Source organism: Perca flavescens, chromosome 8 (genome assembly GCF_004354835.1).
Source record: "Perca flavescens isolate YP-PL-M2 chromosome 8, PFLA_1.0, whole genome shotgun sequence".
In the NCBI taxonomy this organism is placed as follows: domain Eukaryota; kingdom Metazoa; phylum Chordata; class Actinopteri; order Perciformes; family Percidae; genus Perca; species Perca flavescens.
In genome coordinates this window covers 23,016,997-23,033,642 of record NC_041338.1, presented here as the reverse complement: position 1 = coordinate 23,033,642, position 16,646 = coordinate 23,016,997, and the positions used below count along the sequence as shown (strand labels likewise).

Genomic DNA, 16,646 nt, shown 5'->3' with positions numbered 1-16,646 from the left:
AATAACAATAGCACTTATCGTAGCATTCCCTGCGGTACAATTAAAATTCCGTCAGTCTTCAATCTGCCTCCCAGCCATGCCTGCTGTTTCTCAGCCCTCCTGGGCCACGTCAATTCCTCTGCTGCAATGTATAATTCACGAGCCACCAAACAGCACTGAGGACTCACCTGGAGACTCACAGGCCCAACAATGCAGAACTGCACGGGGGAGATGTTGTACAAGAAGCCTGGGAGACATTTGTAGGGGGCGAGGTGTGTGAGATATGGTACCTCAAGTCAGCCAGGGCTTCTCTGATCTCAGGGTCACCCTGATAACATTGCTTCTCCTTTGGGATCTTTCAACTTCTTACCTTTCTCAGTAAGGCATGTATGCTTTTATTTTTTTTCTGCGCTTTCTCCTTTTGTCTTCTGAAAGACAATTGTGGTGTCCTCTAAAACTAATTTGGATGTATATCTTCTATTTGCAGACAATTCCATAGCGATGCATTGGAGTAACCTGTGGAGTCTCGGAGTGGTTGCTTTTAGTTAAAACCAATTAGAAATGACCAGAAATAACAGCGCCTGGAGACAGAGAAGTCATTTTTCTTTTGAGCCTCCCAAGAGAGTTGGCCTCTCCATGGATTAAGTGTTTTAGTATATTAGGGGGCAGCTGATTAGTATCATTGTGCTTTTTTAATCATTACATTTTTGCATGTATAGTTTATAGCAGTATAATAGCTAATAAGGCTAAGTGTGTCACTGCAAAAGGGAGGATTGTTTAAATGACTTTGTGTATGAAACTTGGCCTTCACAAAGACTGCCAAAGTTAGAACAGCGCATTGGGTCCTTGAATCACCTCATCCATCTTATGTTATGACTTTTGATAAGATGAGCATTAATGCAAGAGTATGGTAGTTGCATTATATCTTTGTACTTGAGCTGTTTGACCCGCTACATTACTTCTTTTTTTTAAATAAATGTATAAGTTGCCTAAGCAGACTATCTAAACAAGTCACAGCTGAATATCCTAGTTTCCTTCAAGCCTGAATTTGTACTATGTTAAATTTCCTAAATTTACAGCACCATGAATCACAGCAAAACAGGTTTTTTGAACTTTGTGGTGGCTAGGAAGTGAAACACATTAATTGTTTCTAATTATTTTCTCTCAGGAATGTAGCAGCAATTTGTCAGTCGGGCAGGCGGCAGCACTCAAAAGATGGACTACTGAATGTGGCTACATCTATCATTCTTAAGATGACCATGGCTTAGGCACTATCATTAACCACCAACCTCAGGAGTAGCCTAAAATTAATAGTCCCATACAACTGCCATCATTAAGACAGGACAATAACCAAACCCTCTCCTTATTGCCTGATGTTTTTGATCTGAGATGCCTTATCAACTATAGAGAGTGTGTACTGCTAGCATTCCCAAGGCCTATGGCATTGACCCGTAATTCCAGTAGGTGTCTAGCCCGTCCCTCGCTGGGCCCTCACTGGCTCTTCCTGCAGCTGGGTCTGTTGCGCTGGCTGTGTCCTTGTGTGCGGCGGGCGTGCAGCAGTGGCATGTGGAGCAGGCGGCAGGAAGCGAGCCTCCCTGTCTCCCCAGACTGAACAGTGAATGAGGATAAGTGAGGAGCGCCAGTCAATGAATCAAGCAGCAGGAAGGGAGCAGCCAGGGGGGGGAGTGTGACGTCCCCACGGGAGAGGCCTCGCATTAGGAACTTCCTCGTCTGTGTGTTTCTGGCACAGGTTAAATGGATCGCTCCCATTAGCGCGCTGAGAGGACAGCTCCATTATATGAAGGAGACTGTAACTTTGAATGTCACGGTGCAACAACCCCAGAGCATGCCTCGTCTCCCAGGGAGGCAGGGTGACAATAACCATCCATGATAATCATTCCCTGTCAGGCTTTAAGGAACCTGAAATTATGACGTACAGCCTGCCATGCGCCTCAGACTTCATTACAGCGCTGTCACTTTGAGTCGCCTGCGATGGCACGGTGCTCCACAGCCGGCTGCAGCACTGTGGCTGCCAAAACCCAGACTCACTCTCCTCCTGTCTAAGTGGCATGTTTACAGGATGTGTGCCCCCCTGCAGATAGATGTGGCGGAGGTTAACCTCCAGTCGCCTGCACAGTACCTCTCTTCCTCTATAGCATAAGCCGAGTCTCATGAGAACATGTGCTGAATTGTTTACCAATGCAAGGGAAAATATGATCAAAGGCCGCACAGCGACAACTGTCCCTCCTTCCATCGTGGCAAATGGTAATGTTGAAATTAGAATTCAGCTGCTCATACAGACAACACACTTGGCTTTTAACGTCAATATCTATTATTACTTATATAAATAATCCGTAGGAGGCGCAGGTTTTTATAAAAGGCGATCCTCAAGTTGTAAGCATGTTTGTAGCAGCCTGTTTGTCAGCCAAGGAGAGCTTCACCTCCACACTGACCTCTGAACCTGCCATCCAGTGGAGAAGACATGAGCTGGCAGGCATTGCCAATGTCAGCGGCCAGAGCTAACTCCTTCTTTCTCACCGCCTGACTCATTCATTGGCTTTGTGGCCCCTTCTCCTTGCCATCTCCAATCACAGGGCTCTGAATGACACATAGAGGAGGAAGTGGGCCCTCTAACCACCCCTCCTGCTTCCTCTAACCTGCATAGCAACAGGCCAAATCAGCCTTTGCTGTAAAAAGATAGAATTGGTTTTCTCTATGCACCTCAGAACATATTAATGAAGAGAACAGTTTTCATATTATTAGATGTTATTTATTTATATATTCTTAGTGACTTAATAACAAATCTGCTATAAGTATTTTGTGGAGGTTTTTTTTTTACCACTAGTGGCACTGTAGGGAAATTATTTGTTTATCTGTGCCTTGTAACACATGCACAAGGACACACTTGTATGCCACAGGCATTGTGGTGATGTAGTACCTATTAACAGTCTATGTGTGGTACACATTTCTGATAACTGCAGAGGGTATATTGACAGCTGGTACCATGCACAACAGGTACCAGAACCAAAAAGAGGGGAAGATGGCGACCATTGCACGATGTAAGCAATGCAGGTTTCAAAACTTTTTTTAGACCCTAGGGATACACACAATACTTTGTTGTGAAACAAAAATTCCAAAGTTCAATAAATAAAACAGTTTGTTTACACAGAAATTCCCCAGGGTACCTTTACACTAAACATCCCTCCTTAAAAAGACTTGACCTCATGGAGCATTCAGATTTACCATGTTCACTACAATGTGCAAAAGAAGTTTACTTAGTATCAGAATGGCACTATAATAAAAACAACAATTCATCAAATCAAATTTATGGTGGGTTTAAGTTTAATAAATAGGAAATGTTAGTGATTATAAAATCATTAAGTCATTACTTCATATTTGATGTAGAGTTAAACATCTTTAAAACCTGAGCCTTCACAGTGCCAGATAAATTGTTACTTCTTGACTTTGTCAGTGAAAAAGCCAGTGACAGCAGAACAGCTCCTGAGCATTATCAGTGTGGTCTGTGTGGCTAACCTTGGGCGAAAGCACATGCATGCACTGTACACACTCGCGCTCACACACACAGACTCGTGTTCCTTTCACTTCCTCTGTCATAAACATTTTGCAAAGCAAATGGTTGTTTATGACTTAAAGATCTGTGGTCAGTCAGAAGACAAACACAGGCAACATTTTAAATTCTCTCTCATTTTTTGCACCTTATGTATACTATGCACATTTTATCTGAAATAAAGTGCCTTCAGATTAAAAAAAATAAATAAAAATTGTCACCAGACAGACTCCGCTTATATAGTCTGAGAATGTCTGCTTTATGTGCCTGTGATTGTAGTGTAAAGTTTGACAAAAAGCCAGGAAAAAGCTGCTTATTTGCCATTTCCTTCTAATACAGTTTCTGCTCAGCACACCAGCTATGTTTCTTACATGGTCTAAGAGGTTGTTTTACCCATCAAAACAAAGAGCCAGTGAACTGCTAAATATACAGTATGCTTTTACAGCTGTCTTGTGTTGCAGCACCTTGAGACCACTGCTTTTTAATGGACCATCAGCTTTTGCTGGCTTCCATGTCATTTGATTAAAGTGTAGAATTAAGACTGGATCACTGTTTATTTTCTCCTTGCGTAATGTCACAGTTGGACAGAACAGAAGCGTTTGGCCCTGAGCACGGGAACAATGCTAGAGCTCCATCACAGACTGCTGGCCCTTTGGTGACTGTTTTCCCTCTTTCTGCTCAGTGGAGTTGATATTAGTTATGTGTTTCTGTGTGCATGTCTATATGAAGGGCTTATTTGTTTTCCCCCTTGTTGCTCTTTGACTCGTTTCCCCTCAAACGTGTCTGAAACATTGTTATCTCCGGCCAGACGCCTTTTTCACAGAGAGTTATTGAATCATGTCAGCTTGCCGTCCCCCGAGTTTCAAATGCAAGCTGTAGAAAAATTAGCCATTGCTTCCGCATGACAAGTGGGATCTATTAGTGTGCTATCGCCCCGCAAAGCATGAGCATCCAGCGGGCCGCTGGGGACCAGGGCTGGCTGTGCGCTCGTCCGCATCAGGCTCCTGGGGCATTAGACCAATGTTGCAGACAGGAGTAACAGCCAGAGCCATAGCAGGACCCGAAATTGGCTCACTCGATGAGTTGACACCCGAAGGGGCGAGGAAGAGCAGCATGAGCAGTGGCAGCCCAGCTCCACCTCAGCCAGGTCTGACTCACTGGTCAGACTGGCCACTTGTTTGATACGCAGTTTGCATCTACACGCATCACTGCTTTTATCTCTTCTATGTTTTATCAGATCTTTTCTACCTGTACCAGTATACATTTTTATACTCTCAGTCCTTAGTCTCAGCATGAGGTTTACAATAAACTGGTGGGTGTAAATTGTAGGGAGTCTAAAGATTAGAATAATTTAGATCTGTTATCTCCTCCGCCTCAGTGCTCATTTAATTGCAGCACTGCTTGCTAATATGTTTGACCTTACTTTAATATCCAGTATAATTCCACATGTAAGGAAGGTTGTCTCACTGATTAAAATAATAAACGTTAAAATTCAAAACTACCTGCTTGGCTATAATAGTGGACTCCTTAGTGGACTCCACCACAGGTCTTTCTGTCAACAAGAAATAATACAGCAATAGCAGGCTGCCTTTAACACTGTCATTGTCAGTGCTGTGCCTTTTATCTACTTATCAAAGCATTTTAGATAAATGGAACGTTGCAGACTGTTTTAAAGACACCTTCCTGAAATGTATTGTTAGCTTTACTAGCTATCATTAGCTGACTTCATGGAGTTTCTCAGGTACTTGTACTTTACTCAGGCATTGCTATTTTTTGATACTTCTACTCCAGTATATCTCAGAGGCAAATATTGTCATTTTTACTTCACTAACATTTAACTGACAGCTTTAGTTACTAGTTACTTTGCAGATTTAGTCCAGAACAATAAAGAATTTACCCAGTGGGAAATTGACAAACTACCCAGCCATATGTAAAGTAATATATATATAAATTAATTAATGTTAGCCACACAGTGTAAAACATTAAAGCGATGACCACATGAACACATTAATAATTATAATAAAATGATATAAAAATATATATAAAACACTTATTTGTTTATCAAAACAAAATGTTGTTTTCTTGTTGTATTCTAATCTCCAAATCCTCCAAAAGTCTTCTTTTGCGTATTAAAATCACCAAACTGTTCTTTCCCCCGGACCCCGCTACTGTTCCTGATTTTGGTTTCATATTTTGTCACTTTTTTCACTACTCTAGAGTTTGCAGGTCTATATGAATAATATGTATAATCTGTGCCACTCCACATTGTAATGCACATTTACACAATGTTATATGGCCCTAGTAACATTACATTTTCGATTCTATTGATTTGAGTTGATGCTTTTAATTATCTTAATAATCAGTATCTTCTTAAAATGATAAAAAATGAAAAACAAAAACAGCGTCTGATATTTCAAGATCTATGATTTGCATTTCACCCATTATCAGTGTCCCACACCATATTAAATGTATCTTTTAAATGTACACAGTTTTCTTTATATTCTGGTATAATTAGTGTATTATGGTAAAATAATTTGTTCTCAAATTTATACTTTTGTCTTATCCTTTCATATACAGTTTTTGTACACAGTCTCTCTAGAAAAAGATGGTCCTACTCTCAATGACACTACCTGTTTAAATAAAGGGTTAACTAACTAACATTGAGGTCAAAGTGCCTCCATCCCGCTCTGGGCCACAGGCTTAGTCATGGGCTCAGGCCCAATCAGTGTGGCTGTTTAACACATTAGCATTCCAAATGTTGTTTGTTTTAGTATAATTTTTCATTCATTGCCCGCAGAGGAGAGAATTTCAAGCACCTTGTCGTGGATGTTGATGTAGCATGGCCGTAGGTCAGACACCAGCCTACCCACAAAACTGCCCTGGGCCTGCCATCTCAGTGACCTTGGCCAGTGACCCCAGGGTCTATCTCTTCATCATCACCTTCAGTTAGCTATGAGCAACCATGTACATTTTGTTTGTGCTGGCAATTTCACAGTTGTTTCCTATATGTTTTTTTCATGGATTGTTTCTTTCCTCTTTGCAGGTATCTCAGTAACAAAGAAGACACATACCTGTGAGTACATGATTTTTTTCATTTCTGTTTAGGGCTGGGTACTGAATTTGAATTTTAGGCACCGAACCGAATTGCCTCCTTAGTATCGAAAAATGCCTTGTCATTCAATACCTAATTTCAATACCTATGGAGTACATCTCTTCAGCCAATAAGCATGCAGCATGCGTCTACCAGGATGTAATAATGCTAGTTGTTTGCTGTCTAAAGATGTACAGCCATGTGCCTAAACTCTACGTTACGCAAAGAGATGGGCTCACGTAGTAGGAGCTGAAAAATAAATACTAAGAATAAGATAGAGTGTGTGTGTGTGTGTAATAATGTTTTGTTAAAATTGATTCATAAAATTGGTATCGAAAAAAAGTATTGTTCAGGAACTGGTATCGAAGTCACGGTATTAGTATCGGTACCAGTATCGAACATTTTTGACTGACACCCAGCCCTATTTCTTTTGCTCTACATTGTAAAGGCTGTAAAAATAAAAAAGTCATTTAATTCTAAGACAAATTCTATGTTTCACCAAGATGATACGATCATCTTGTTTCAATCTCTGTTGACTCTTCTTTCATCAGTGCCTATATGCATATTGTTGCGTGACTTGTTGGTACTGTAATAAATCAATACCTTCAATTAGAGCAGTGCCATCCACTTTCATATTTCTCCATCCTGCAGAGAAAATTATGATAACCACAGAGAGGAAATTAAAATGCTATGCAGTCTTATGACTGTTTGATAATCATGCACAGTTGAAGCAGACAGTGTGCTGAAGCACTTCTTTGTTTTCTGCAAGGCCTTGCAGCTGAGCAACGCGGATGTGGTGGTTTGTAACCTCTGAGGCTGCATTAACTACCAAGAGTTTGTATTCTTTAGGTAAAGATCATATCACTGAAAGATACAGACACAGTGACAAATCTCACATGTGAGATGCAAGACTTATCTGTGCACTACAACAACAGTACACAGGCTTTGCCTTGTCTAACCACCACTGCCTTTTCAATTTCAGTCTGCTCATGAAGAATTGATGAACAGTCAAACCTGTAGAAATCAATGATTTCCAAGAGATTTGTACTGCATTTTGACGTGTGTGAAGTGCAATTGAAAAGGCATGTAAAAACACTTTTGTGTAGTGTACTGTAGTGTGTCCGTGTATGTGTGTACATCTATGCGTGTGTGTTCATACCCCACTGTGTGAACGGAAGAAACTAGCCCTGAAGGCTATCCTTTCCCTCTGATCACTCTGATGAAACTTGTGGAGAGGGAAGGCCAGAGGGCTTTTCTGTAAGAGCGGTCGGACTGTTTCAGATTGTGAGAGGCTGCTTCTCGCCCTGTAAAACACCCCGGCTCTTTCTTACATCAGACAGCAGGGCAAAGGATATGATCTTCTATGCTAGGCAGCTCTGCCTTACTCAAACAGCCCCATCAAAACAGCAGCATGATTGTGTGTTAAGCTATTTGCTTGTCTGGAGGGGCTACGTTTTTCTTTTTTGATGTGTGTGTGCATGTTCGTGTTTGTGTCAGGATATCTTCAAGGTAGAACAGAAACACTTTGACCTACCATCCACCGCCCCACTATCTTAATTAGTGCGGCGCTAAGCACCTCTACACCGGAAGGGGGCTCAAATCAAAGAGCATGATTTAGTCTCAGGTTCAAAGTACTGGGCAGAGACTGGACTATGCTGTCTTATATTAGTGAGAAATATTCAAATCTTGTGAGGAAATCAAAGTAAAGCCCCTTAACAAGTAGTTGATTGCTGTGCCTCACAGACAGGAAGTGTCTGTAGAACCTTGTCAGAGCTGTGTGCACAAGAAGACATTGAAGGGCCAGTTAATGGTCATTGAGAATACGGGGGGAAGGTCTTTCTTTGAGAAGCGCGGCGATTATACGGCTGGTGGAGTAATAATGAGGGAGATCGCTCAGCCCTACGTGGTTGTAGTCGGGTTGTAGATCTATTTCTGTTCGCAGAGTAAAAACATTGCCTTTCCCACTACGCCGGTCCACACTGCCACTCAGTAATGTGAGCTTGGCAGTCTTGCGTGTGTGTGTGTGTGTGTGTGTGTGTGTGTGTGTGTGTGTGTTTGTGTTTTAGAAGGTCCACCTAGTCCAACCCTGACCACAGGGATGGGCCGTGTCTCCTACTAACTCCCCACTCTGCCTGAGTGATCAAACTGCTGGAAGCTCCCTGCCATGCCAGTCCCCTCATCAATATAAATTATAGGGGCAGCTGTTCACTGGCACTCTCCTCTCCTTTCTCTCCTCTCCTCTCCTCTCCTCTCCTCTCCTCTCCTCTCCGCTCCTCTCCTCTCCTCTATTCTATTCCATCCGCCTGACTGGACTAATCATTGAGCCATCAGAAGGTGAAGTATTCTAGATGAAAACAGATACTTGTATCATTGTGCCAATGCCTGTGTCCTCTCCCCATTCTGACTTCTCTCTGTCTTTCTCTCGCTCTCTGTCTCTCTCTCTGACTCCCCTTCTTCTTCATTCCCCATAAGGGGCGGCCCCTCACCAGTACTTTCTTTAACCACAAGGCTATAATTCTCAGCAAGAAGTCAGCTGTGGTTTTCCTGTACATTTCCCTGACAGTTTTACATATAATCTGTTGTATTGACCTTTAGTAGCAGTGACAGCAAAAGACTGAGGCTTTAAATTTCGTATTGTAGTTTGTTTTTTATCTTACTTTGATGGTGGACACCAGATACATGCCGTCACCTTCTTCTACCTCAGCAAGGCGGCGTTGCTGCGAGATGAGTTTCTGTTTGGACCTGTTGAGAGAGACGGTGTGGAGCGGAGGATCAGATGCAGCAGCTGATTACGCTGAGATAAGACGTCTCACCTCTAATCTACCATCAGCAGTCTGGGGCTCTGTCTCACAGCTCGAATAGCAGAGAGCTAGCTAACGCATGCACGCGCGCGCACACACACACACACACACACACAAACACACACACACACACACACACACACACACACACAGACATAAACATCCAAATAACAGAAACACCTCTCAATATTATAACTAAATCACCATAAATCAGAATTTGCAGTCTTAACAAAAGCTGAAAACTGTAACTATTATTCAATCTCTATTCATGCATTGTTATTGTATTTGATTTCACAGGTGTTACAGGCCTATCCCTAATTATCTCTATTTGCTATATGTAGTGTCTGTCTGACTTTAGATTGGGAATAGAGTGGCCAGAGGGAGGCAGTAGTACAAATGTAACTCCGGAAAAAAGAGAAAAGGAGACAGACGAGGCTTCCTCTCTTCAGTCTTACAGATACGTTGTAGAAAGTCCCAGTTTTTTCATCCTATATTTATCTCCATTGCAGTGACAGACTCCTTACACTGATTGAGAAACATGGCCTTGCCCCTGCATCTTCATTTATTTGCTAGCAGCTTGTATTGAGTTTCTCTCGTCAGAGATCTGCACTCACATAGTAATAGCACAGCCAATCTGTTCTAAAGGAACCAGACGATTTAGATTATTCTGAACTGCCTTAGAAAAACAGTGTGCAGAGTTACAGTGATATTATATCAGTCATTTCATGCCTCTGTGCAATGGAAATTTCCCTGATAAAAGCAGTCTGGTGTATGTTTGGAACAATATGCAAACAGCATTATTAATTCCAATAATGATCTCTGTGTTCACCAAGCACAATGACAGCTTTTACCCCCATAAAGCATCTGCTTTACCTCTAATTGACATCAGATCCCGCTTGGATTTCTGAGTGATAGAATACTAATGCAGTGGCTCTGTGAGTCGATGTATTTTCAGTTAATCAAACATGAGATTTATGGTCCTTAATAGTGCTGTACATTGCCAATTTAGGAGAAATAATATGTCCCAGTTGCTGCCTAATTTTGCTTGGCAACAGGCGCACTCCTGTGGAATTGCCCGGGGTGGTGTGAGTTGTCTCTGCATAGCTCAGTGTTCCATGCTCAGTGACTGTTTGAAGGTATTTCATCACATTGTTGCCTTGATTCAGCTCTGTGGGGATTTGTTAGTTGCACTCATGTGGGAAGTGCATCCAGTACATTGTTAAGCTAGGGCTGATAATGAAGATCAGCCAGCCAGAGTCCCCTGAGCTAGGCGGAGAGAGATAGTCTAGTGAGACGCGCAGCACAGACATAGTGGAGCAGGACGAGCACACACAGCAATACACACAGACGCAGAGGAATCATCAGCACAAAGCATACAACACTGAACTGTGCTGTAGTGTATTAGTCAAAAACACAATACAGTAGCGAAAACAGTACAGTACATTAGATTATTATCAAATATTTCATACTCTTGTTCTTACTAAACATTTCAAGTTGGTAAAATTGGCATTATTATTTTTAAAGGTTCTATCATTTTAATGTTGTTGCCTTCTTGTTACAATCAAAATGGGCCCCACTAAGCCGCTCTTTCTGTTGAAAGTTATTTGTTTCTCAGCATGGTACGAGAACTCGTTGTTTCCTCTTCTCCCAGAGCAACATTGAACGCTTAAATTGACACAATCTTTTTCTCCCTCTGTACTGTAGGTTATGTTTCATCCTTACTCTATTTGTTTGTTCCACAAAAAGAGTATTCTTTTTGGACATGTTGCTGTAATCTATAATAGACGGCTATTTTTTTTATGAAATAGGTCAGTGTAATCACAACAGTGAGGGATGGACAGTCGCTGTAAAAGGGAAATCAATAGAGCTATCTATTTGTCGTTAACCAGGCCAGCATGATTTTTCTCCATTTTTCCTCTCCTTTCATACTTTTTTCCTCTCCAGCACAATGTGGCAAGTCCTCATTTTTCAGTAAAAACATTATGTCTGCCATTTTGTAAAATTGCAAATTGCCTTTGTACACGCACTTTCTTTGCATACGTTTCTGTGAGTATGGACGCTTCTTTTTATTAACTCCTGGGGGCCCAGGGTGTTTTATAAGGAGGAGAATGGTAAGGGGAACTGTAGGGGTGCACGACAGCTTTTTGTGTAGGAGCTCTGCTTTTGTTGGCTCTTAATCTGGTTCTTCTCTTGGTGCCGGCTCTTTCAGAGAATTTGAGCCGGAGCGAAGAGAGGCCTCGTCAGCTTTTCCTCACCCTTTCCCTTTTGTGTTTCACTGAAAACTGAAAGGCCCTGTCTTGAAGTGTTGTCAGACCAGAAAACAAGAGTAAGTGACATGTGACAAGGACACAATGCTTGGCTGGGCCAGCCAAAGTAAGTGGCCCCATCTGCTGCGGGCGATTTCTCTTCTGCCGACTGTCTGCCACCTCAGGTGGGAGAGGCCAGGGGCCGAGGGCTGTGCTGAGATAGTGGCGTCTGCCAGGCAAAGCAGTTGGCATGGCTGGGAGGGCACGGCCGGCCTCGCGCCTCGCTGCAGGACACAGTCGGCCAGCCTTTGCACAAGTGCAGGTTATCCGTCACTCATCAGGTTTCCGATGCCTCATCACTTTCCCATGGTGTACACACATTCAGCATAGGACAAGAGTGTCAGCAAGTAATGAAAGGTTTGATTCATGGAGGGCGACAGAGACTGAGGTCATGGAGCTCCTCCAGATATGATCCTGACTGATGCTGATGGGGAAGCTTTAAGATGGGGCCCATAATTAAATGTCCTTGTGCTATCATCAAGTTCCTCGGTCGCAGCCATATACATAGACTTTCCTCTCGTGCTCAGAGCTTATTACTCAGACCAGCATGTATCTGATTTTGATGGTCTTTACTTCTCACTGCAAAGTGCGCTTTGAGACAAATTATACTAAACTGAAATGGAAAAAGAAAAAAAATCCATTGTCAGAAATATCCCATTATGGATTTTTTAGGATATGAAAATTCTGATGCAATATCATGCAGGAATAAAGGCGGGTGAAATTAACATATATAATTTCATTCCTGAATTATTCAGAAGAATGTTGTTGAATAAACCATGTAACGAGCAAAATGTCTCCTATAATACAATAATTTTAAAACTATCATCCAAGCAACATTTCAAGATCAATAATAGTCGTAACAGGGCATCAAAGAAAAAGAAATATGTCGGGACAAAACACAACAAAATTTGTTGACTGTTTGCATACCGAGCATCAAATGTTTTTTGAAACTTAATTAGATACATTTGAAGTGAGGATCACATCTTCCCGACAAATAATTTCATGCTGCTAAGAAAGAAACTAAAGTTAAAAAAAAAAGTTACATCAACAGAGAAGAAAGCAGAAGTGCTCACAAAAGCTTTCAGTGATATTATACATTGACATTTGTGCTGATCGCATTGTGCACATTTTGTTGAATCGGCTTTATTAGAGAAATGCTGTTTTTTCCCCGTTGCTATTAATTTGTGTTTCTGCGGGTGTGCAGTGTGAGAACAGAGAGATGTGGTTAACCCATTGTGAAGTTAGCCGTCATCATTAAGATTCTACAGATAACAGGCATGCAGATTTTTACTGCTCAGCATTATAGGATCCCAGACATCAAAGGCAGGTTTTCATTCTGTGTCTGCGGCAGGAGAAGGAAAAAAAACAGTAAAGGAGACATGGAGTCAGGAAAGTAAGGAAGATTGGAAAAAGGAGAGCATGTATACGTAATGCGCAAGTCAGGTGACCCAATACTCTGTAATGTGTTTGCTGCCACAGAGGGTCCCTCCTGCATAGTTAGCTCCTTGCTAAATTGGCGTCCTCTCTGATTAAGTGGCACAGTCTTTAATAACACCGTGGCTGACTGCAGGTTGGTTCACTTTAAAGATCAAGTTCATTTCTCACCATGGTCATTAAAGTGCAGGTCTTCGTAATTCAAATCAACTCACTTATGTTTAGTTTTTTTTTTACTGTCCCTATTGTTTTTGTACGTGGGACAACATTGTCAGCTCATACTTTCATGTAGCCTCATACTTTACATGTAGTAAAGGTGCTGTCACTAGTATTTTTCTTTGTACATATCTTGTAATATTATTTGCAGTTCTATTACACAGATATTACAATGAAGTTCCCCTTAATTCAGATTACTTTCTCTTTCAGCGTGGTGCCATTATGCATTTGCCATTACATCAGTGTGAGCTGTTCTACAGTGAGAGTATTGAATGTACAAGAGAGAGAAATGTGCTGTTCTCCAGTATTGTGCTGGATTACAGAATCAAGGTCGACTCACAAGACACAGAGCAGCATTATCCCTTAATCCTGTGTTTTGGTTTCAAATAGCCTTTTTACACCTAATCTTCACAAGTAAAGTGACAAATATGAATACTGAGGTAGGTATTTAAATGTGCATTACCTGCAATGTTAAGGTCAAAGGCTTATGCTGACTTAAATTGGCTCTGTATTTTGTGAAAGACCAGACGATGTCATGTGTTTGCCACTTATTTTGTTGCGGCTGTATTACAGAACATTAGGGAGTCTTGTGATGAAATTTCCCCAGGCGGTTTCAGATGGATAACTCAGGGAACTTTTTATCCAAACTATGAGTCATTTGTTTATTCTTTTTCCGTTTGCTTTTAATATTTTGAATGAAGATATTATTCCCCCATTGCTTTAACCTCTCACTAAGTTTCACTTGGCCTGCTGTACTTGGGCACTGGGAGGACAAGCTTCACTGAGTCAAGAGATATAGTGAGTGCACCCATTACAGCAACGAGGCAGTGTCTCCCCTTGACCAGGCTGGTCTTAGTGTGTCCGTCAGGCTCAGCTGTGGCAGAGCTGGAGGAAACTTAAAGGTGCTGTGAAAGACTAAAAGTGGGCCAGCCGCTGCTGCCTCCTGTTGACCTACCTTGTTCAGAGGGTCCAGGTACAGACTGATGACAGGACTCCTCCTCAGCGGACCACATTACTAATGTGTGAGGGTGCAAGAGTAGCACACCCAGTGATGAATCACTCCCCTGCACTCATGGCATCCTCATAAGTCAAGAGTAAAAGTGTTGATAGTGCGCTCAGTAAAAGATATCCTTCGTCCCGTCCACCAGCGAGAAACTCCATCCAGGCCCGCTGGAAGAGGGGAAGGGGGAAGGCTAAGTGGTGCATGTTGCGCATAGCCTGAAGATCTCCCTCAATCTTGAGGAAAACATTAGTCCCTCCAGTGGGTCACTTGTTTTTTATAAAGCGCATAGAACTTAGGAAAAGTTACTTTCATGCTTGAACAGAGCTGCATTTTAATAAATGAGAGTAATCTACATTGCGTTGATTTGGACTGCCTCACCGGACCAACCGCATTACCTGAAGTCACAGAGAGGACATTAAATATGTGTTCATTTAAGCTAAAACAGTTTTCTTCTGAGGGTTTTTGCGCTGAGCAGTCACAGGAAAAGGCTCTGCCTCATTACTCACTTTGGTGTTTCAAAAGAGAGAATAATGGTGAAATTGTTCAGCCTAAGAGAAAAAAATTGTGTAATTTAGAGGTTTTAAAACAGATTTTTTAAAACAACTTTATTGACGCAAAAATTGTACATCACAGTTTGTTTCTCTGTTTTCTTCTTTTCTTCTATAGCCTTAAGCCAGAAGGTTAACTATTTTAGTTTACACGCCTACCTCCCCCCAGAGCTCATGTCGGGCTATATTGGTGATGTTGGGGGAGTGTGTAAGTTTGATGCTAGGTAATACATCACACACTGCGGGGGGTCTCCCTGGTATGCTCCTCAATAATGAAGTTCATTCGTTAACTTCTCCCTCAAAGGCCAAGTTCCCCTGCTGCCCTTTTCAACAGCTATCTCAACTCTTACCAGAGTCACCCAACCAACAGGACAAAAAAAAAAAACACATCATCATGCTTTTCCCCTTGACAGGCTCAGTGGTTGCCTTTGCAGGGCATGAAGAATAAGCAGGTCCATTACCAATCCCTCATGCTTGGTTATAGCCATAATTATCACAGGGAAAATGACCTGCTCTGTTTGGTTTGCCGTGGAGGGGCTGTGCCTTCCTAATCACCTCTTCCTTCCCTCCTGTCATCCACATGCCATGGAGATGAAGCTGGTTTTGGGGGAGTCTTGCCAGTTCATTAGAATTCACAGGGTTCCACCTCCCTGCCTAGCCAGGCTAAGCTTCTCACACAGGCTGCCATAATCTCCCCTCCTCGTTCCCTTTCGCTTCTTCTCTCTCTATCCTCCTATCCCTTTCCTTTCTGTCCCCAAAGGCAGCTTCGCACAAAGGAGATGCAGTGCAATTCATTGTTAAATCTGATTTCTATTGATCTATTGAGAAATTGTTCCGTGAGATATATGAGAGCACTCCAGCAGCGCTGATGATCCATCCTTACCACTGCCTTTTCATCTGATAAACCAAATAAATAAACTCACTCCACTCACTTAAAAGACAACCTTTGTTGGATGTACGAGGCGCATGTTTTTCCAAGGCTGTATCAATCAATTGAACATCCAGTTCCAGTGGGCAGATTGTAAACACTTTTGTTGCTGCTGAAGTGCCCAAAGACAGACAGAAATGGCCTGGCATTTCACTTTTACATTTAAATCTAGCAGAGAAATAACAGCAACAACTAAACTGCCACTAAACAATAGCGAATAAAAAGTAGCTGAGGGCGTTTGATGTTTTTCATTGAAGTGTAGTGCTTATTATATTGTTCACAATCTCTTGTCACCACCTCACTCATACCTGCATTTAATGTGGAGCATGCATGCAAGTCTACCTCAAATGATGTGAAGCGTGGTCAGTCCGTGCAGGACAAATTGGCTTTGCTACCACTATGACACAGCACTCGTATTCTTTTTTTCTTCGACAAAAACATCTAGTTGATTGATTTGGAAATACCAGAGGCTCCTGTGTTTGTTCAAAAAAATTAAAACATTTAAATTTTTGCTCTATAAATAACCGTGGCAGTAAAACAAAAGGCTATAGCCTTGTCAACCATTCACTATAAGTACTGTGTTGTTGATTTGGATAACATGACAGTTGACGGGTGTACACTTCACCTATGTAGGAATGATATGCTTTCATATTTCTTCCTTTTGACCCTGCTGTTCTATAAATATTGTGCGTGTGTGTATGTGTATTGAGTGACAGATAGAAAGAGAGAGAATAGTGCTGAGCTGGCCCTGTGTATATAAAGGATGAAGGGC

The 16,646-nt window shown here is 41.9% G+C and overlaps 1 protein-coding gene across 1 annotated transcript in view; it reads left to right on the top strand.

Moving 5' to 3' along the window:
• Positions 1-16,646, top strand: part of roraa (RAR-related orphan receptor A, paralog a) — a 214,847-nt gene that overhangs the window by 146,569 nt on the left and 51,632 nt on the right. The window contains exon 2 of the mRNA XM_028584840.1: positions 6,591-6,620. Coding sequence (XP_028440641.1) covers positions 6,591-6,620 — 30 coding nt within the window. The remainder of the gene's footprint in view (positions 1-6,590; positions 6,621-16,646) is intronic.